The sequence below is a fragment of the Polyodon spathula genome, chromosome 7 (genome assembly GCF_017654505.1).
Source record: "Polyodon spathula isolate WHYD16114869_AA chromosome 7, ASM1765450v1, whole genome shotgun sequence".
Classification (NCBI taxonomy): Eukaryota; Metazoa; Chordata; class Actinopteri; order Acipenseriformes; family Polyodontidae; genus Polyodon; species Polyodon spathula.
The window spans coordinates 52,890,082-52,911,204 of record NC_054540.1 but is presented as its reverse complement, the minus strand read 5'-3'; the positions used below and the strand labels follow the sequence as shown (position 1 = coordinate 52,911,204).

The 21,123-nt window shown below is 39.4% G+C and overlaps 1 protein-coding gene across 1 annotated transcript; it reads left to right on the top strand.

Moving 5' to 3' along the window:
* Window positions 1–3,002: 3,002 nt before the first annotated feature.
* On the top strand, window positions 3,003–19,999 carry LOC121317872 (protein POF1B-like). The gene is made up of 13 exons (XM_041253968.1): window positions 3,003–3,116; window positions 3,246–3,745; window positions 7,003–7,083; window positions 14,124–14,290; window positions 15,000–15,216; window positions 16,110–16,202; window positions 16,590–16,703; window positions 17,242–17,394; window positions 17,535–17,654; window positions 18,068–18,196; window positions 18,479–18,558; window positions 18,809–18,923; window positions 19,574–19,999. Exons 2-13 carry the CDS (start codon window positions 3,251–3,253, stop codon window positions 19,592–19,594), a joined length of 1,785 nt encoding a protein of 594 aa, XP_041109902.1. The 5' UTR covers window positions 3,003–3,116; window positions 3,246–3,250; the 3' UTR covers window positions 19,595–19,999.
* Window positions 20,000–21,123: the final 1,124 nt, after the last annotated feature.

Below are 21,123 nucleotides of genomic sequence, written 5' to 3'. Positions count from 1 at the left end.
CAACATTTGAGATCATTTACTGCTTCCTGAGTGAAAATCAAGAATCATTTTGTTTTCTTGGCACTTTTCCCCACAGCTGGTGCTGATAGCTCATTATAATTTAATGAGCAATTCCAGGTCTTTGCATTAACACCCCAACATGTTTCATCCCTCCCTACTTTCTCACTACAGATCATTTGGAAAACTGATTAGGCCTTGCGATTCTCTACCATATAATAGCCTGTATGCTGACTGCCAACAGGTGTCCCCCTACAGCAGGTTTGCAAACATCAATCAGCCCTGTCGCTGCGTGTGAGCGTTTCACCTCCAGCAAAGCTGAATGAGGTCAACACCCCCACTGTAGGGGATTCTAACACTGAAGCTGGTAGTAAACAAATCCTAGTTCAGTCCAGTTCCATTCACTCACAAACAATGTCATTTTTTTTTTTGTTCAATCTTTCCTACTTGTTGCACATTTCTATTTTAAACACAGTTGTTTTAGTGTTTGCTGTTTTCTGTTTCAACAATAGCAGCAGTCGGAAGAGACCTTTGAGGTCTTGAAAGCCTGTGAATAATTATGATTTAGTTAGTCCTCTCAACCTTCAAGTTCCAACTAGGGGTTAGTGTGGGAACAGGAGAGTTAGAGAAGAGAGGTTAGGTGCAGATAAGAATCAGTGAATTAAGACTCCAATGGATTTCAATTACTTCCTGGTGCAAAAGCTTAGTAAATCTGTCTCTCTGTGTTTAGTTATTACAAGGGACGTCCTGTCTGGGCGACTGTGTTAATAAAACACTGTTTTACTAACGCTGCCTCACTTTAATTATTGCAAAACTGTGGTTTAATAAACTGGATTAAGAGGAGATTTTCGAGAGAGTTTCAGCTTTGTTTACCCATGGGATTCAAAGCAGCCCGTTTGCTTTGTTTATGTAGTTTTGTTAGAATAGGCAGCAGTCTGTTTCAATTGCTGGGTGGTGCATTTTGTTTTGTCTGACTCTTCCTATTGATGATAGATAGAAGTACAAGGATCTCAATCTGCCAGCTGTTCCTGAAATGATTACACCGTGTAACAATTTTTTTTTTTTTGGTTCCTGGGTAGTAAGTGTTATTTCCTAATTGCTTATGCCTCAAAAGTATAGAAAATGGCTATTATTCCCCACAAACTTTGCTTTTGTGACCAGGACAGTGATATTTTGAAATTTACCTATTTTCCAGAACATTCCAGATAGATTCAGTGCTGAGTAAACTTGGAGTAACTTCTAGAACTTTCCAGTAATATAAATAGTAGTATAAATACAGGGGCCTTAAGCCCACCAGTTCAGTTTAGTTTCAGCTGCCTAAGTGGATACATATCTGCATTTTTCTGAGATGGCATCAAGAGGCTGCAATGGTGGCATTCCTGATGGGTTTCCAAGGCGGTTTTACCAAGTTTCCCTGCTATGTTTGCCTTTGGGACAGCAGGGACACCAAGGCGCACTACCACAGGCAGGACTGGCCACAGCGGACCGAGTTCTCTGTGGGGTGGAACAACGTCAAGTGGGAGCCACTTGTGGACCCCCGGAAGGTGCTGATGCCACCACTGCACATCAAATTGGGCCCTATGAAACAATTTGTCAGAGCTCTAGCTAAGGAGTCGGCAGCCTTCAAATACCTTCAAGACTTCTTCCCTAAGCTGTCTGAGACAAAGGTCAAAGCCAGTGTCTTCGTCGGACCACAGATAAAGAAGATCCTGGAGTGCAGTGAATTCCCCAAGAATCTCACTAGTAAGGAGAAAGCGGCTTGGAACAGCTTTGTCGCAGTGGTTCGGGGCTTCTTGGGCAATCACAAGAGCGAAAAAACTATGTGGAGCTGGTTGAGACTCTGGTGATGAACTATGGCACAATGGGCTGTAGGATGTCCCTCAAAGTCCATATCCTCGATGCTCATCTTGATAAATTCAAGGAGAACATGGGAGTGTACTCGGAGGAGCAAGGCGACCGCTTCCACCAGGATATACTGGACTTTGAACGTTGCTACCAAGGACAGTATAACGAGAACATGATGGGAGACTACATTTGGGGGCTGATTCGTGAAAGTGATTTACAGTATAATCGTAAATCTCGAAAAACTACACTTTTTCTGACTTTATGTGAACGAAAAGACACAAATTCGCCTGTTTTCTCATTGGAAATAGGTACATTTCAAAATATCACTGTCCTGGTCACAAAAGCAAAGTTTGTGGGGAATAATAGCCATTTTCTATACTTTTGAGGCATAAGCAATTAGGAAATAACACTTACTACCCAGGAACAAAAATTGTGTTACACATTATTATGTGAGTGAGGCTTTATTTGTTGGAATGAAGGTGTGTTCTGTTTCAGACATCTCACCCTAATTTTAAAACTCTGACGTGATGATTAAAACCACACAGAATACAAAGTGCACTTTCAGAACCATTTCAAGTTATCCTTTTAAGATGCAGTCAAGCTATTTAATTGAACAGTAATTCACCTATACAGCAAAGCAAGTAGTGTTACACAAAGAGCAATTCACTTTATGTAGTGTACTTGCTAATATAATCTATTGTATGTTTTTGTACTGTCCCTCTGTATGTAAAAGGCACGTGTGTAAATGTTAATATGGTTTCTACTGAGCCTTCCCTGTTGGAAATTCCTGCAAATATGACCAGCTTTTTAAAGAATATATAAATTGTGCTGTGTGTATAAATACCATGTCACTTTAATTTACAGTATGCACATATATTTTTTTAAAATATAGTTGATATTTCAGACAGACATAGAGAAAATAAAGAACTAACGAGATATGTAGGCCTAGTTTTTACTGCGGCAGCGGCAAACACTGCGGGATCAAGTTGAAAGTTTTCAGACGGCATTCAAACAGCTCTCATGATTAACACACCACACTGCATTTTTCTAAAGAAAACATTTTCATTTAACAGGTAAGAGCGCCAAGGGGTGTGCTTGGGCGTGTCTCCTGGGCGAGAGAGAGAGAGAGAGAGAAAAGCGCCAAGGGGTGTGCTTGGGCTTGTTTCCTGGGAGAGAGAGAGAGAAATATTTGGGTTGGGCGAGCTCACACGACGGCTCTTCTTCTATTGCATTTTGACCTCGGTGTGCGTAGTGCGGAAGACAGAAACTCGGAGGTAAGGATCCGCGCATTTGCTTACTTACTTTGTTTTTGTTAATGTGTTGATATAATTAGAAGGCGGATTTGTCTTTTGCAGGAAACTTTTCCAGTGTCTGTTTTAATTTTATCTTGACTTATCTTTCAGCCAGAATGTCAGCGCCACTCAGTCAAGCTGGTGTCCAGATGAGCACAGGACAGTATTCCCAAGGTCCGGTACAGTTTACCCAAGAATCAGTACAATATTCCCAAGTACCAATACAGCACTCCCAAGGATCCGTGCAGTATTCCCAAGTACCAATACAGCTTTCTTCAACTTCAATACCAGTTTCTCCAACTCAATTGTCTGTCTCGCCTTACTCAACTATCTCACGACAGTACGGATCGCAGCTTGCTTCTGTCCAGTCTCCGGTGTACCTGACCACAAATGGCTCTGCTCACACCGGCAATGTTGTGTACGAAACGGTGCAGTACCTGGTTCCCCTAGAAAGGAAAATGGAAGGCTATGTTTTGGTCGACAGCCAACCCAGGGAGCAACAGCTGCTATCACCTTGCTATGTGCAGAACGTCAGCAGCTACAACAAGAACAACGTGGACACGACCGTACGGACTGTGCAGACTGTGGAAACAGTGCCAGCGGATAAGGAGGTAGGTTGACCCGTATAATAATGTATTGAAATGGCTGCTGTCGCTGTGTGTGATGTTTTCGTGATTTATTTTATTTTATTTTTTACTTGGAGAATATTTAATAGACGCAAACAAGTCAAAAACATAGGTGGTCTGAAAATATGTACACAAACCTGTATAAACTATGCGCGTAACTAACTGATTAACCATGCTTTGAACGCTATGTATGTTTATCATGTTTTGCTGTTTTTCCCCCGTGATCGCAAACTTGTTTGAGGATGTAATAGTGCATTTTTCAACGAATTTACAATCCAACCCGTTCTAGAATGGTTGTGACCCATTGTAGAACAATCTGGGTTTACTAGACCCGTTCTAGAACTGTGCAGGAGGCTTGAAAAAACTAAAAGCATGTGAGTAATGCATCATACAAGTGTGTCTCAGCCAACATTTTCTTTTATTATAACTCAACACAATAGGTTATTATTAGTTTGTATAATACCAAAGGGGGAACATGAGCGTTTTTTTTTTTTTTGTTAACATTGCAAATTGTCGCCTAGACAACCCTGGGAATATAGTTTAGGATCTCTAAAATCTAACAGTTTAAGTCATGCTTGCACACACTTAAGAGCGTTGCATTACAAGACTAAAAACGGTCCAGCTTTGTGACATACGATCTCTGGTATAAGGTGGCACACTTCATTTGAAGTTGTCATTGTACAAGTTGTGTGCATATCACCTTCATGGCGTCCTATAGAATGGCTTCTGTCTTTTAAGCGTGCAAAATAAAATAGCTTTGAGAGATCCAAAAGCCATGCCTGCAATATTGTTTCACTTTGAACTGCATGGATTTTTTTCTGTCTTTCTTTTTTTACCTTAATATGTATTGATTTGGTGTACGAATATGCTGCTTAGTTTTGGTTTAAATATTAATATGTCCAGCTTGTGTCTGATTATTAGACTACCACCAAAGAGAAAGCAGTCTAGTCAGCGTGTGAATTCTAATTTAATTGCGACGCATTTAACCTCAGCGGTGCAGAATTGTATGAGGATTTGAATCCAGAGCTCTTATAGCTGACAAACATGCATGTTTTATGGCATTCCTGTTGTGAAGCACTTACAAAAAGGAAACCTGCTCTGAATAAGGCAACACAAGGGAGGCCCTAGCAGTAGCATAGCTTTTTATATTTATAAGGTGTTGGTAATGCCAGACAGTCCTGTATTCAGCCTGTACTATTTAAATAAGACTCCCATTGTTTGATCCATTCTTGGTTTTACTAAGAGTTTAAGAAGACACATCTACGCTTCTTACCTGTACACACTGTGGCTAATCAAGCTTGTAGTAAAACCTGGAATGGGTGAAACTGCTATGTATGAGTCTTATGTACATCCCTGTTATGTTTTGTAAGGAAACATGTAATACAATTATACATTACAGTAACTTAATATTAATGCTGCTGTTACAACATGCCCATTATCCTAGGAAAGTACACACCTTTATATCAGTAGGGCAGGGTAATTGCACACAGCCACACCAAGCAGTGACTCCAATTACAACTTCTTTTTGTGAAACTGATGTCTTCCATTAGCAGTATCAGGGATAAACAGGGAGTTTTTCACAACAGTATGTGTGAAAATCTGGTTTCTGTTCCATGCAGCTAAGCGGATAAAAAAAGTCAGACACCAGTGAGGCTTTATGTCATCTGGACTTTCACTAATGTGAGAAAGCTGGCTGGACATCGCCCGAATGCCTTTTGCAGACACAGGATTTTGTGCATGGCTGTGTCAGCTTGCCAGCTCGCTGATTCAGAGCAAACAGGAAAATAGAACTGTTGCTCCTCGCGTGAAGTGGAATTCATCAACAGCAGTTCTACCATCGAGAGCCCGGTCAGAGCTGTGTTATAACCAAGCTTTAAGCTGAGAAAGTGGAAACAAAGCCTGTTCTTTGAATGTCTTGATAGTTAGGCGGTGCGATCTGCACAAAAACCATGGGTCTCAACTGAAAACATGTTTGTATAGCCTGTGAGTGGATGGGTCCACCCAAACAGGTTGCGGCATGCATCCAATTTAGCTGAGCTGCTGTAACTGAGATGACTGCTTTAATAACTGTTAACCATGGCTCATCTCTTTGCAGCACTCTGTAATTATTAACACAACGAGAGGTGTAACTCGCGGGGGGGGGGAACGTTTCGGCAGCATGCACATTGATGCAGGTCCCCCTTTTCTTGGTTCTATGCTTGTTTATTTGACTTTAATGCAGATAATGTAAACACCTGTTATTAATTGTGTGCCAAATTATTTTTCACATATTTCCCTGTGTCCTTTTATTCTGGTTGGTTACCTCACAATTATCTGACAAAAGTTGCATTCAACTGATTTATTGACAAGTTTGAAATACTTATTTTTTATGGGCAGTTGAAGAACTCCTTAATTAATGTTCAACTCCTGAGGCGAGTACAGAGGAGATGGGGAGATGGGCCATTGTGAGAGAGGGATTACTATCCCTTAATAAACATGTTAGTCAAGAATGCATCTGGGGGGTGTTAGAATCGTAAAAGGAGAAAGATAATTGATTGTCTGCTCTCCCACCCCCCCTCATAACTCCATTCCCATCCAGTTAGAGTGCCCCACCTAGTTACAGGCAGACCTGTAAAAACACATTGGTCTCCAGCAGTTTTATATGGCATCATTATTCTGAATAATAGGCCACCAACGTGTGCACATTTGACCAGGTACACTTTTAAAAACCACAACTACAGTATCTCTAAAGCGGTTTTGTATATAAAGTGTATCCCTTTACTGCTGATTAGAGGAATATATGTTTTTTTTTTTTTTTTTTTTTTATTCCTGTTTACATCTCTGAGTTTACAGAGTTTTCATTTTATTGTATTGCGGGACAAGTAAGAATTGTGGTGATTGCCCTTTGTGTAAAAACAACTTGCAGCCATTTGTGATAGTAAGAGGATGGCTTCTGTCAGAGAAGAAATATCTTCAGTACAAACTAAAAAAAAAAAAAAAAAAAAAAAAGCTTTTTGAAGGGGTTATCACTTTAAATAAACCATGTCTAGGAATTCTAGTAGTCAAAAAAGGACTATTGTCCATTTGCAATACATTTTCTATCAGTAACTAAAAATAAGTATAAAAAAATAACCATGTCGAGTTCTGTGTGCTTTGAAGATTGAATTCACGTAACACAGTACTTATTGCAGGTTTAAGCAAATGTTTTTGCTGCTCAGGTCTTAGTTGGTGATTTTGTCTTGTTTTTTTCTTTGCATGAGAAGTCTTCAAATGGGAAAGGAGTCTCTTGGTCAAGCCAGGTTAGTTCCAGCAGAGCTTCAACTCCTCCTCGCAGTCCTGCTGTGGTAAGTACAAACATCCCTGAGCTGAAACCTGTCACCTAGTCACCTGGGGCCCAATCATTATGTAGGCCTTTACCAAACAAACTGCAATTGCTGTGGTTCTGTACTAGGTAGAATCCTGCTAAAGTCTTCATAGCTGTCTTCATATGCCTAGAATTATAGTTGCACATATACAGTGTTAACGTGACAACAACATCAATAAAATAGAGTGCGTGGGTGTAAGGTTGAAAGGAACTAATGAGGTGATGTTCTATTTTGGGGTAGATTTAAGTAAAGGGTGGAGTGCAAATAATTACGGGTACAAAACTCAAATTGCATGCCAGCCAAGCAATTATTTTGCACTGCGCCCTATGTAAGCTTAAGAGCAATGCAAATTACTCAACACACACAAATAATGGTTCGTAATTATGATAATGAGGGTGAGTTTATTTAGCGGCCGCACTTGCAGCCAAGAGGTGTCGGAGTTAGGAGTACAGAGAGCAGTAGGCGCTGTATGACATTTGTGGAGAACGAAAATACAAACCAAAAAAAATATGTCACAGCAAGGACAGCAAAGTCCTCTTGGCGCACTGAAAGGACTCTCAGCTCCTGAGAAGGAGCTGAGAGTCCTTACAGCTGAGGAGAAAGCCTCAACCGACATCATGCTAAGTATCCTTAGGAAATGATAAGTCTTGGCCTGCCCTTTTCAGCATGGCATCAGGTTTAACTCACCATGAGATGAGGATTATATTAATAATTCATTAAGGGTTACATTTGAATAATTCTACCTCTGCCCTTATTGTGGCTTTCCTTAAACTTCCAAATAACAAACACTGGGATAACTGTGCAGTTATTTATTGCCATCCCAGCATACAAAAAAAATCAGTTTACTTTGTCACAGTTGTAAGCATAGTGGTGCCATTATTAAAATGTAACCCCAGTGCTAGTTACAGTTAGCTTTTTAACTCTGAACTTAGTTCAACCCACTCCGCTTCAAAATATTCTGGCACGCAATGCACTAAAGCTGGTGTAGCTCTTATTCAAGTGTGAAGAAAACCATCAGAAGAGGTTTGTGGTAAAAACTGAAAAAACTATTGTTTATGAAGACATCAGACTTGTTCTTACAGCTGTTGCCAAAACTTTTGCATCACCTGTAATTTTAGGATTGAGACTTAATTTCAAAACAAACAAACAAAAAAAAAATTAACAATTTAGATATTTTATTTAACTTCATGTAATCAAAGAAACTACAAAATTGATATCGCAAAACTCTACCTGAAACCATAGCAGTAGCACAGTAGTTCAAAATGTCACATTTGAAACTTGCTGTCAGTTTTTCGTTAAACTGCAAAGCGCTACAGTGGCTTGCGAAAGTATTGACCCCCCTTGGCATTTTTCCTGTTTTGTTGCCTTACAACCTGGAATTAAAATGGATTTTTATTTGGATTTCATGTAATGGACATACACAAAATAGTCCAAATTGGTGAAGTGAAATGAAAAAAATAACTTGTTTAAAAAAATTCTAAAAAATAAATAACTGAAAAGTGGTGCGTGCATATGTATTCACCCCCTTTGCTATTAAGCCTCTAAATAAGATCTGGTGCAACCAATTACCTTCAGAAGTCACATAATTAGTTAAATAAAGTCCACCTGTGTGCAATCTAAGTGTCACATGATCTGTCACATGATCTCAGTATATATACACCTGTTCTGAAAGGCCCCAGAGTTTGCAACACCACTAAGCAAGGGGCACCACCAAGTAAGCAGCACCATGAAGACCAAGGAGCTCTCCAAACAGGTCAGGAACAAAGTTGTGGAGAAGTACAGATCAGGGTTGGGTTATAAAAAAATATCCGAAACTTTGAACATCCCACGGAACACCGTTAAAGCCATTATTAAAAAATGGAAAGAATATGGCACCACAACAAACCTGGCAAGAGAGGGCCGCCCACCAAAACTCACGGACCAGGCAAGGAGGGCATTAATCAGAGAGGAAACAAAGAGACCAAAGATAACCCTGAAGGAGCTGCAAAGCTCCACAGCGGAGATTGGAGTATCTATCCATAGGACCACTTTAAGCCGTACACTCCACAGAGCTGGGCTTTACGGAAGAGTGGCCAGAAAAAAGCCATTGCTTAAAGAAAAAAATAAGCAAACAAGTTTGGTGTTCGCAAAAAGGCATGTGGGAGACTCCCCAAACATATGGAAGAAGGTACTCTGGTCAGATGAGACTAAAATTGAGCTTTTTGGCCATCAAGGAAAACGCTATGTCTGGCGCAAACCCAACACCTGTCATCACCCCGAGAACACCATCCCCACAGTGAGGCATGGTGGTGGCAGCATCATGCTGTGGGGATGTTTTTCGTCGGCAGGGACTGGGAAACTGGTCAGAATTAAAGGAATGATGGATGGCGCTAAATACAGGGAAATTCTTGAGGGAAACCTGTTTCAGTCTTCCGGAGATTTGAGACTGGGATGGAGGTTCACCTTCCAGCAGGACAATGACCCTAAGCATACTTCTAAAGCAACACTCGAGTGGTTTAAGGGGAAACATTTAAATGTCTTGGAATGGCCTAGTCAAAGCCCAGACTTCAATCCAATTGAGAATCTGTGGTATGACTTAGATTGCTGTACACCAGCGGAACCCATCCAACTTGAAGGAGCTGGAACAGTTTTGCCTTGAAGAATGGGCAAAAATCCCAGTGGCTAGATGTGCCAGCTTATAGACACATACCCCAAGAGACTTGCAACTGTAATTGCTGCAAAAGGTGGCTGTACAAACTATTGACTTTGGGGGGGTGAATACCTAAGCACGCTCAAGTTTTCTGTTTTTTTGTCTTATTTCTTGTTTGTTTCACAATAAAAAATATTTTGCATCTTCAAAATGGTAGGCATGTTGTGTAAATCAAATGATACAAACCCCCAAAAAATCAATTTTAATTCCAGGTTGTAAGGCAACAAAATAGGAAAAATGCCAAGGGGGGTCAATACTTTCGCAAACCACTGTATATAATTCAATACGTTAGCGTAACATTATTCAGGGGGTTTCATTCGACTTTATGAAGCAAAATGTGTTTGTTCTATCGGATGATGCAAAACCTTTGGCCATAGCGGCACATGATGGTGTTGAATTTTGTTTACGATCTGGCATGGTCAAGCATACCAACCATTGGAAGTGTTGCAGTTGGTTATATGGTGTATCGGGCATAACTGAAAGCCAGACTCTACTGCAGATATATTTTATTAGTCTAGGCTGATTTACAACAACATCTTTAGACAAGGAGCTTGTAAACCATCGTTGGGAACTGGTTTTTCAGTTTCATTAGTCTGCAGTATTTTGTTTTAAACCCTAGGGCAACTTCAAGACCAGGTCTTGCTGGCTCTGTGCAGTTTACATACATTTTCCTATCATCATCTAAAATGTGCAAGTTGTACATTCTTTTAGAAATTAAACCTGAGCCAATAGGCTGGATTGTAGCTGGGGTGAGCTGCTCAGACATGCCCTTGACATCGTACAGCACAGACCCTAGTTACTAGGGGGGAGTCATTGCAGAGGCAGGAGAGTGCATTTCACTTTGACCTGAGCATGAAGATTCACTGGTCCTTTGCAAATTCTTTATACTATATCCATGTTATGGTAAAAGTCAGAATATTGGTAAAATGTTGACATTTACCAAGCAAAACGGTAAATGTCCGAAATAAACATAATCTTTTACTTCGGACATTTCCCGGTAAGTCTCAAGAATAGCCAAGTGGCTTTGGCTAATGACCGAATGTATCACATTTCACGCATTGTAAGGGTTCAGGAGTCCTGTGTAACTCCAAGTGTCACAAGAGTCTACCATGCTCAATAAGTAAGTCAATATATCTATTCCCTATCTTTGTGTTGTAACAAAGTGTAATTTGTTCTGTTGAAAAAGGAAGGTCCAAATGAGTTAATTGGCATTTAACAGAATGCTATTTTTCATCGAATTACTCTGTATTTAGAGTACAATATCTTTGAACACCATTTTAAATTGTTTTATACACAAATTTACCAGAGTGTTGGTTGTTCTGCATAAGTGGATCACAATATCGTTCAGTACCATGTTGAATTGCTCAGTTGTGAATTACTGTAAGCTCATTAATGATTATTTTGTTATTGGAAAATGGGTATGCAGAAATAAATATTCCTCGACAATGATTATTTTGTTAATTCACAATTTATATGCAAGAATAAATTAATTAGTCAGATATACCTGCATTTACCAATAAGCTTCAGTAAATCATAAGATGAACCAGTTAATGTTTGATTTCTTGCCATCATTCAGTCCTAAGCTTATCATTCAGTCCTAAGCATACAAGTCGAGCCCTGTCTATCTATTGCAGAGATGCATGTTTCTTTTTTAACTTTTCCTCTCTGTTCGTGACACAAGCAAAGGGTTATACAAATTGCACGCCCGTGCTTTGCATACAGTACATGCATATCTGTGCGTTTTAATACAGCTGTTCAGTTTCTGTATAGGCATCTAGCAAATACCTGACTGTGTACACTACAGACCCAGTGTTATTCAGAATTAAAATCTGAACATATTGACATCTGAGTGTGTGAAAATTGCCATATTTAGATTTGTTGATGCAATTCATTGTTGCCGTTTGTAAGTCAAGCAATCAGAAACCTGACCAGTAAAATGAGTCACGGATCTTTCTTGTAAATGATGAGTTGAATGTTTGCAGAAATAAACTATAAGCTGGTCCTGATTGCACAGCTATGACTGGATTTCATTGGTAAGAGAAACACTTGTGCTTTGCAGGTGTGCTGAGCAAAGCTTGAGAATCTTTCCAATTTACTATCAGCCCAATTTACTAGCTAGCTTTTTTTTTTTTTTTTTTTAAAACATTTTATGTCTTTTTGAATTCTGTTAACTTATCTTTTACCCAAACCTGTGAAGTTCAGTGCTTCTGTACATCAAACAAGTTTAAAGTCATTGTCCACCAAGGGCCAGTGGGAGTGGTTCATTTATTATGGTCTCCGTGGTAAAAAAACGACTTTATCAGCAACTGGAATAAAAACCGCATTGGTTTACTGTTTGAATGTTTAGGTGGGGCCTTATAACCCCCCCATAATAGCAAAACCTTGTCAACACATTGGAGCACTGCCAGTTCATAAAAGTTAACAGGAAACAAGAGACAGTTTCAACAATTAAGCAGTGAAATGTTTCTTGCCAACCTTGTATTAGTATATTTAACTATCAACCTCCCTGGGCTAAGACTATAAAGTACAAGATGCAACATTGCAAAATATTTTTTTCATAGTAGCACAATACCATTTTGCCTTCTTTCTTTACATACCACGAGAAAAGGGTGGGGTTCTTTTGCAAATCATAAATATTTTTGTTTTTGGAGGGTGCATTTCCAGAGAACCTGAGGAAGGCATGCCAGCGTGGAGGAAATAGGCAGCGTGGTCTAATTAGCGGCAACATTTGGAGCCCTGTCAGTTAGCTGTTCAAAGTTTACAGAAGGCCATTTCACCACTGAGCAAACATGGCTGGGCTGTTGTGCAGGTGCTTGAATAGAGTTCTGTCATCCTGCACAGGTAGCTGGGTAGCCAAGCCTCGGGGTTCCCAGTCAAAAGCTACCAGAGATAGAACCCCCCCAAAACAAATATATTTATACTATATATATATTTAGAAATGCACTCCCCACCCTTTAGTATTGGCATAAAGAATGTAAATTTCCTTATCTGTGTGCTGTCAGAGGTTATTAGAAAATAAGCAGGTGGTATTCTGATCCTCTCGTTTCATTGTTAAGCTAGGGTGAATTGTTTTTATCGCAATAGATATTGCATGGTTCAGTGCGTGAGCAGGGGTGTAGCTCAGGAGACATGAGTGGAATGTTCACACCTCAGTGGTAACATTTTTTTCTCATATGTGATATTTTATATATTGTTTTAATCACTACTCTCATAGACATTTATTGACCTCACTACTCTTAGACATTTATTGACCTAGGGTAGTACCTTGATGAATCATTTGGGCTTCTGAGTAAAAGCGGTCTTGCCCATGCTGATAGAGAAACACAAAGCTGTTACTCTGCTTGTATTTTTTACTCTCACTGTTTGAGATTGCAGTAACCTTGCATTCCACAGTAATCATTGTCAATATAATATATCACTGAAACAAAATGTTTTTGTTGCTGAGTTTGAACAGTATTCCTTTTTAGGAATGTGATCAAGCTGGTTTGGTTAGCCTATGTGGGAGAAAATGTGCTGTTTTTTTAACTGACCCAGGTCAGTTTAATCAGTGATGCTTGAAGCCCATCAGATTGGCCAGCACTCCATTCCTCAAGCGACAGCCAAGTTTCACACAAAGCACGTTTTCTGGTGCTTGTTTCTGTACTGCCCAGACTATTCACTCACAGCGGATAGTTGGGTAAAATGGGAAGGTCTGAATACCTGCTTCCAGTTTTATTCTATAACTGACTTCATTAAATTCGCAGAGAAATATTTACTGACTATTCTTCAATAGTTTGGACTGGAGCGGTGTATATAGCTGGTAAAACAAACCGCATGATACACCCTTTCTGAGCAAATACTAAGAACTATATAAAGCAATGCACACATTTTATATTTAAATATTCATGTTGTTTCATCAGTAATAATGAATTAATAGTGGATGTAGTACAGTAAGGGATATGAAAGTTTACTTTATAAAGGAATTGCGAGAGAAGCATCCGACTTACTAAGAAACTTTGCAGAAAGTCAACCCTGCTAGAAGTGGAGTTATTTCTGCAGTGCAGCTTTAGATTTCATAGATGACCATGGACACAATATAAAAACGGATTTCCCTATGGAAGCCAGCACATTTAAAAAAAATATTTGTATATGATAAGCATTAACACTCACAGCATTTACTCTGATTTTTACCTCATAGACCTACTCTGCAATTGTGCAATATCCATGATTCTCAACTCCAGGCAGGGAGGAATCTTTTTTTTGGACAAGAATTGCCCCACCCCCAAAAATAAAATTTTGATCAAAAATCATTGACATTTTTTGTATTTGTGTTTTTTCTTCTTCATTATAGAGTGAGGTAAATGTCAAGGTACAAAAAACTCAGGAAGTCTCCTATGACACGGGTCCAAAGTTGGACAATCGCTTTTTTGGAGTGCTCCTTGCTGAACTGCACCGCAAGAGCTTAGACATCTACTCCTGCATCTACGAGCATGTGAGCAAAATCCGAAGCAGGTACGAGCCATAGGGCTTTTCTTTTGCCTCATTTATTACAATCTATTTATTATAATCTGCAGAAACAAGCAGCAGAAATACCTTGGCTCACATTATAACCATCATGTAAAACAATGTAATACAAACACATGTACTTAATAAGAGACCTAATAAGCATCCAAGACCTGTTTTTTTTTATTTTTTCATTATTTTTATATGAAACTAGAATCGCTTCCAGAACTGCTTTCTATTTACCTGTATGCTGATGGCAATGATTTATTTGTATTATTTACTAATTCATGTATTTTTTTTTTTTTTTTTTTTTATATATATATTTTTTTTTTTTTTACAGAATAGAAATAAACAAAAAAACTTGACTTGTTGACTGGATTTCCATTGGTGACATAAAAATACACTTTGAACACTTATTGTAAAATTGAATGGTTTGCTTGAAACAATGGAAACATTTTGAGAAAAGACACAATTACCTGACTTGGCAATATTTGTGTTATTTTTGCTTTTAAAGTGATTTTTAGTAATAGTATTAATGCATTTTCTATTTAGAGCTCATAACTTAAACCAATTAATTCATGCATAAATTAAATCATTAATAAACACAATTCACACGTAATGTCTAGAAGAGTAACTAGCAATAAGTAACTTTACAGAAGGGCTACCCGAGGAATTGCAACAAAGTCAGTATTTTCAGGGCGTTTTACATTGTCTGTTAAATTATTTTAACTGTTCCGAGTGGTGTTATCCGTCCTAGGTCGGTGTACAGGTCTGCAGTGCTGATGAAAAGCACACTTTATCAGTACAAACCTACTTGTTCATGTTTAGGGGTGTCCCGTGGCCCTTGTGTTGTTTTCCAGGAAGAAAACGAGGATGTTGAGCATCTGATTCCCAAGGGAGTGTCCGATCTGACCAAGCAACAGATCAGCTACCTTCTCCAGGTGAGCCGCTCAATATTGAACTTAATGACACAAAAATAATAATAATAATAATAATTATATTATAACACAGTAACCACAGTACCAGCTGTGACAGGTTAAGTAGTCCGATCTCTGGTTTTAAGGGAGCAACTCATACCCTCCCGCCCCTTGCTGAAGCACTGCTACTGTGTGCTCGATTAGGAGTGAAGGGTTGAATAATGTTTCGTATTCAATTTTCTGAAGGAGATTTTTAAAAAGTGACCAGAACAAAAAAATACAACAAAAAAAAAAAAAAACATCATAATGGTAGAATAAATGTTAAAACTTGACTGGAAGTTGAAAACGAAGCCAGCATGTCGTTGACATGCGTGGGTGATGGGAGTTGTAGTTTTCGTCCGTATTTCTGCTGATTGGAAACGCGTTGTACCAAACAAATTACTAATCTCAAAAGACACCGCGCACCCATATGCCTATTGCATTGTGACACCCAGAGCATCAGTAAAGTGAGGTGTATTTTCAAAGTTTAATATTATGTTATCACTTCCTTTCTCTGGGAACAAATCTAGTTTTTGGTGTTTTGTTTCTCTGTTAGTATTTCTTGTGTTTATATTATTTTAGCCCTTTCCCAACTGTGTTTGTTTATTTTCCGAGGGGCAGGTAAATGCTGTCATTTTCTGATCTCCTTTATGGTATATAATTATTTTGTTGCTCATTTATTTGTTTAGCACATTAAGTCCATATAAAATGTGCTTGATTTGTGTGTGCCTTTCTCCTGCCTTAACAGCTTTGTTTAGAAAATATTTTATGCATGTGCCAGTGCCGTTGTCTTGAACTCAATGATATATCAGTGTTGTATACAGTGCGTTTTTAACACTGTACTGAACTATGTCTAATCTGCTGTCTTGTCTGCTCAGATGCGGGTGACCTCAGAGAAGTCCCTGCGGCTGCTCCTTACCACCTTCAGCAGTCTCCGAGAGGAACTGATTCACCTACAGGACGACCTCAGGGTAAGACCCAGATCTCGTTACCTTGATTTCCATAAAAACTGCACTCCTCACTGGGCAAAGTGTTCAGGACTTTGTTTCTGTTTATCTGATCATGCAACTTACCCCTTTTGTGTTTCCCCACTGCACCCTGAGATTAAGCAACACTGGCCTTTTTGCCAGTCCCAAGCCTCTGGATTCAGACTTTAGCAGCAGCAGAGTGTAGAAGTATTTGATTCCGATCTTCTTAAATCTGCAGCTCAGTAATACACCCTATAAATGTAGATGGTAGACTGTGGTTCTGTTACCTTTTCTTCAAATAGGCATCATGCTCTAGCCTGAAGTGTTTTCTGTATACCTGGTTGTATAACCATTGCTGGGACTCATCTCTTTCACCGTCTCGACCCACAGAGACTGGAGAGTGACAAGGAGGCCCTGCAGAGGGACCTGAACTTCAAGAACAGTCAGGCCCAGCAGTACGAGAAGCTCCTGGAGTCCGTCCGAGTAAATAACCGTCAGCTGCAGGTAGGCCCGCGTCCACCCTCTACACCTCAACCACGACTGGGACTAGAGCAGCCTTCTAATTACAGCCCGTGTGCAGTGACGTCTGAAGTCTCAATACTGTAGTTATTTTTTTACTAGCACGCTTACTTTTGGATGTTATGATTAGATCTGTGGCAAAAGGTTTAGGTTTTCTGCTTGCTTTAATAGATTACAGTACTTTTCTGGAATCAAAAAAAAAAAAAAAGTGAATTGCACAGCATGATCCAGTGATCCAAAAGGTGATCTGGATTTTTATTTTTGATTGTTCCTTCATCGTATCTTTTTTCCCATTCCAGAACGCCACACGTGTGTTGGTTTGTTTCTGTCGTAACCCTAGTAGCACTGATTGTATTTAGTTTCTCATCTATACAAGTTTAAGGTATTTAGCATCTGATACACCACAGACTTGGGCGACTCTTCGAAAGATCAGTTTACAAAGATCAGCCGTCCGGACTCCCTTCTTTCTGCCTGTCGCTGGCAGCGCTCTGGTGACTGTGCCCCTTGTCTCCCCTGCATGCAGCAAACCCTGAAGGAGAGCAACTCGAGTAACACGAGCCTGGAGGAGAAGATCCTGGTTTTGAGAACCTCAGGCTCCGATAAAGAATACCGACTGAAGGAGCTGGAGTACAGCAAGAGGGTGCTGGAACAAGAGAATGAATTGCTGAGGCAGCAGGTAACCTTCCCAATAGATAACATTGTTAGAGACTAGCGCACCCAACTGTGTAAAACATTATAGACAACTAGATATAATAATACCAACATTGTATATCTCTTACGTGTATGTAGCTCCCAACCTTTTGTTTGTCTCACTAGATCGCTGGTCAGAGCAACAGCCCCAGTTTCCAGGCGAAATCAGAAGCGATCACTAAACAATACACGGAAATGACCATCACCCTCCGTGAGGAGAAGGACAGGGAAATCAAAGCACTGACGGTAAGAAAACTCGCACCCAGCCTCAGAGATGAAAAACTGGGAGCCCTTGTTTCCACTGTGGTTATAGTTGAGTACTGGGACACCGTGCAGGATGGTGGTCTTTGCAACCATTGTGTTAAGAGATGAGCCAGCTGCGTGGGCAACCACTACCACGTACATTTGCATATCTTGCAGATTAAGGGATTTTCTAATTATATGTGCATTCTGCAACTTTTTGGCAAGTCACAGTAGTTATAAGAGCTAAGAATTAGAATAGGTCAAGAAGGCAGTGTGGCTTTGTGGTTAAATCAGGCTACTGCCAGGCTGTTTGGCTTATTGTTTCAAGCCGATAGACTTAAGGCAGAGAAGTCTTGTATTAAAAGTACAGGACTCCACCGATACATTTTCTATGATGAGCTGTGTTTCTATTTCAGGAACAGCTCCGTAAGTTGCAGATGGAAAGCTCCTCCAAGTCCAGCAGTGATTACAGCACCCAGCTCCGGCTGACTGAGCTGCTGACATCCCTGGAGCAGAAGGAGGCCATCATCAAGAGACAGGAAGAGGTAGATAACGGGGCTGCTGCATCGGCTGAAATCCTCTGATCATCCAGTCATCTTAAAACTTGCATTGCTAATGTGAAAACAAAGGGTTAAGATCAGGGTTTCTCCAGAAATAGCAAAGAAGTAGATTCTGGAAGCGGGCAGAAATCAAGAAATAAAGTTGCATGATTTAATTGACCACTGATCTGGGGAATTTGCTCACAGTGGCCTCTCCACTTCCTTGTCCTTTTTTTTTTTTTTTTGGCGAGAGGCTCTATAATCTGTCGTTGCTTTCTTTTTTTTCAGGAAATAAGGAAGTTTCGGCTGGACAAATCCGAAATGGAGAACCAGTCCAAGGGCGTTACCAAGACCATCATCACCAAAAAGTAATTTCTGTAGCTGCCTAAAATAAATAGATAGCTTTATGGAAAGCCACAACGAGATCCAGTAATTCATGTATTTGTTAATTGCTTATGGAACACACTAGTAGCTAAACCACTTCTACGGTTTACATATAGCCATGTCTAGCTACTTTCAATTTCACTAAACTACCTTTTATTGAGAGGCTTATGAATATGACTCCTGTCGTTTGAGGCTGTTTTAAATGGCAGCGTTCTCTCGCTCTCTTACCCACAGGTACAGAAACCAGTATCCTATTCTGGGTCTTCTGTCTGATGAATACCAGGCTACCTTGCCTAGGAAAGAAGCAAAGACCATTGTGATTGAGAGGACTGGGGAGATGTACAAACATGTAAGTCCACACCACGGCACTTTGCTCTGATACCCCCCTTTCCCCGTCCTGACTTCCCTAGCCTTGTTTCAAGAAGGTGCTGAAAGCTTAGCGTATTCATTCTTACTGGGCTTTTGCAAAAAGGAAAAACTAATAGTTGTCAGACTGGAGAAATAGCCCTGTGAGCCAGTAAGTTTTATAACAAAAGCAGTTCAATAAAGGAGTAGCATTTAAATATGAAATGGCTCAGTTTCTTTAAATGTTACCAAAAAAAAAAAAAAAAAACAATTTAGGAAACGACTTAAAATGTATGATTCTGGTCCATTAACTTGGGAGGTTGCTTAGCAACCAGGGGTGCTATAGAAAAGCTTAAAGAAACCATGCCGATACAAAACTGTGTAGAAGAATCTGCTGCCACAATGGCTGAGGGTGGCGTAAATATAATCCCTATCTGGAGCTAAAGGTAAGATTTTAAAAAAGCCTGCAGGCAAACTGATGTTTCTGTGCAACTGACTTAATTTGTATATAATTTAATATGTATTTAGATATTTTGCTTTTTTTTTTTTTTTTTTAATATTCTACAGTGTGTATAAATAAACTGCTCTGTAGTTGTAACGAAAAGAAGTATTCTACCTCTTATACATAAAGCATGTTTGTTCTGTTTTTGACAGGAATACATAACTTCTCCTTAAAAGAACTCCTTGATTCTTACAGGAATGAACCCGCTGAAGAACCCATCCACATAAAATAACTAATACCTGCATGCTGCTATTTTATTTGCTCTTAATGTTCTGGCCAGTGCTCCCTAACCTTCTGAAAGAGGCCTCGCTAATGTTTTGCAATTGAGCTGTGTTTGGGTGTACAATCAAACATGCATTCTCTCACACACTGTGGACTGGACCTTAACAAAAAGAGGGAAACAAAATAGTGTTTCATGCTTATTCATTTATTTGTTTTTGTGTAAAATTATTATTTTTTATTTTAAGACGCTTCATCTGATTCTTAATTTTGAAGTTTTATTTTTACTTCCTTGTATACTACTGGGCAGCGAGCTGTAATGGAATGTGCATGGGTTATAATGGGGCCTGTTTTAAAATGCTGTTTGCTGCATGGACTGGCATATGGCAAAGATGGGAGTCTTTGTGTCTAACTAGGCAGGGGAAAGCAGGACCAGGGCCATGTCCTCTGGAGCATGAAGGGAGAGGTGGCCAAGTGGTTAAAGATGAGGACTGACTGGACCTATGCAGGAAAGTGCAGGATTCCTTCACTTTCCACAGACCAGTACTAATCACTCATTAGTGTAGGCCTAAACTAAGTGTCTGAATTCAGAGAATTACTTGCCTTAGATTAAGGTTTGCACCTGCTTAGAAACACTAAAGCCCTTTTAAAAACTAAAATTAAAAAAAAAAAACTGTCAATACAGACCATATGAACTATTCCTCGATTTTGAGTAAAGATGGTAAACTTCAGGCAATTATTAGCCACAACTCATAAATATACTGTCTCCTGTCCCACCCATGCTTTTAATCCCTCAACCAAAGCAGCAACCTGTATAGTTTCCTCTGTTAAGCAGAAATAATACATAAAATATCTACCTGCCCACCCATTGGTTTTTAAATGGTATTTCAGTCTATTTGATGAGTCTAGTTCTGTTTTGGTGGCATGTTTATCTTGTTTGTTTTTTGTGGGATTTTGTTATATTTTAATAAAGTCGAAACTGTCTGTAAAAGGATTGTATGCGTGTTTGATGTGGTACAGCACATTCAAAACTAGAGTATTATTGAGTTTCCTCAATTTAAATCATATGTGTGCAGTTATCCAAACCTCCTCTCCTTTTCTCCAAGCTGTAACTGGCCACACTAGAGAGCAAAGAGGACATTATATATATATATATATATATATATATATATATATATATATATATATATATATATATATTATGACAAAGTGTAGTGCCAAAAAATGGGTTTGGAATGCTGTGCCATCACCTCCACCATGTCTTCATACCAAAATGTCATGATACACAATTTATATACAAGAAAACCACAAATTGATCTCATGGCACTGGAGGGAGAATGATTCTCACAGACAACCATGCAAATTCTATTGAACAATTTAACAATGCACAACTTGCAACAATGTCATGGAACATGCATTCCAAATTCCAATGTATAAAAAGCAGAAGTACAAACTCCATGATAAAATGGAACGCACTCAGATG

What these genes read in the sequence shown, in the direction of transcription:
- LOC121317872 (XM_041253968.1), top strand. Translation starts at nt 3,251, where the DNA reads ATGTCAGCGCCACTCAGTCAAGCTGGTGTCCAGATGAGCACAGGACAG. An exon ending in AGATCAGCTACCTTCTCCAG is followed by an intron (nt 15,217 to 16,109) that starts GTGAGCCGCTCA and finishes TTGTCTGCTCAG; the next exon opens with ATGCGGGTGACCTCAGAGAA. An exon ending in ACCTACAGGACGACCTCAGG is followed by an intron (nt 16,203 to 16,589) that starts GTAAGACCCAGA and finishes CTCGACCCACAG; the next exon opens with AGACTGGAGAGTGACAAGGA.